At 49.7% G+C, this 1,297-nt stretch overlaps 1 protein-coding gene across 1 annotated transcript in view; it reads left to right on the plus strand.

The window, feature by feature from the left end:
* Positions 1-790: 790 nt before the first annotated feature.
* The window catches only part of LOC104993117 (antigen WC1.1-like), a gene marked incomplete at its 5' end in the record, with an annotated part of 6,856 nt that continues 6,349 nt past the window's right edge, over positions 791-1,297 (plus strand). The window contains 2 exons of the mRNA XM_010846241.1: positions 791-883; positions 961-1,199. Of these exons, the coding sequence (XP_010844543.1) occupies positions 791-883; positions 961-1,199 (332 nt within the window). The remainder of the gene's footprint in view (positions 884-960; positions 1,200-1,297) is intronic.

Genomic DNA, 1,297 nt, shown 5'->3' on the forward strand with positions numbered 1-1,297 from the left:
TTTTGTTGTTGTTGTTAAAATTTCTCTGCCAAGAAACACATTTTGTCAATTCATCTTAAGAGCACTTTAATCAGGGCTATTTAAATTCTCTGTCAGGTAACTCTAATAGCTGAATATTTGGGGAAATTTTGGGGAATGTCTTCTTTTTCCTTTTGGTTTTCCATTTGATCTCTTTTGTATGAGTTTTTTTTTTTCCCCCCTTCTTTTGGTGACAGACATGGAAGATGAAAACTTTTAGAAATCTTTCAGAAAAGATTTTGCTTTGTTTCTTCTATTTAGATATAGATTTATGCATGCTGCTGCTGATGCTGCTAAGTCGCTGTAGTGGTGTCTGACTCTGTGCGACCCCATGGATGGCAGCCCACCAGACTCCCCCGTCCCTGGGATTCTCCAGGCAAGAACACTGGAGTGGGTTGCCATTTCCTTCTCCAATGCATAAAAGTGAAAAGTGAAAGTGAAGTTGCTCAGTCGTGTCTGACTCTTAGCAACCCCACCAGGCTCCTCCGTTCATGGGATTTTCCCGGCAAGAGTACTGGAGTGGGGTGCCATTGCTTTCTCCAGATTTAGGTATAGAACACACTATTTAACTCGTTCTCAGTGTAAAGCTTGGCTTAAACAAAAATTGTGGCACTGTCAGAAGCAGACCTCTCCATGGAGAAACTGAACTCTATAATAACTTCACTGCTGTTACAGCTTTCATCTCAAACTCCATCACTAGGTTGTTATTTAGTTTAATTCAGTTTCCTGTTCTTCAACCCAACCAGACCCCTGATCGTTGCTGTTTCTGCAGGAAACCAGACCCAGGTGCTGCCCCAGTGCAACGACTCTGTGTCTGAACCAGCAGGCTCTGCGGCCTCAGAGGAGAGCGCCCCCTACTGCTCAGGTGAGGGTCCCACAGGAGAGAAGATGCTACTCAACCCCTGAGGTCACCACCCCATTGTCCCATTTCTCTTTTCTCAGAGAGCAGACAGCTCCGTCTGGTGGACGGAGGAGGTCTCTGCGCTGGGAGAGTGGAGATCCTTGACCAGGGTTCCTGGGGCACCATCTGTGATGACGGCTGGGACCTGGACGATGCCCGCGTGGTGTGCAGGCAGCTGGGCTGTGGAGAAGCCCTCAATGCCACGGGGTCTGCTCACTTCGGGGCAGGATCAGGGCCCATCTGGCTGGACGACCTGAACTGCACAGGAAAGGAGTCCCACGTGTGGAGGTGCCCTTCCCGGGGCTGGGGGCGGCACGACTGCAGACACAAGGAGGACGCGGGGGTCATCTGCTCAGGTCTGCGCTGCACACTGTCCAC

Source organism: Bison bison, unplaced genomic scaffold, assembly GCF_000754665.1.
Source record: "Bison bison bison isolate TAMUID 2011002044 unplaced genomic scaffold, Bison_UMD1.0 scf7180017848945, whole genome shotgun sequence".
In the NCBI taxonomy this organism is placed as follows: domain Eukaryota; kingdom Metazoa; phylum Chordata; class Mammalia; order Artiodactyla; family Bovidae; genus Bison; species Bison bison.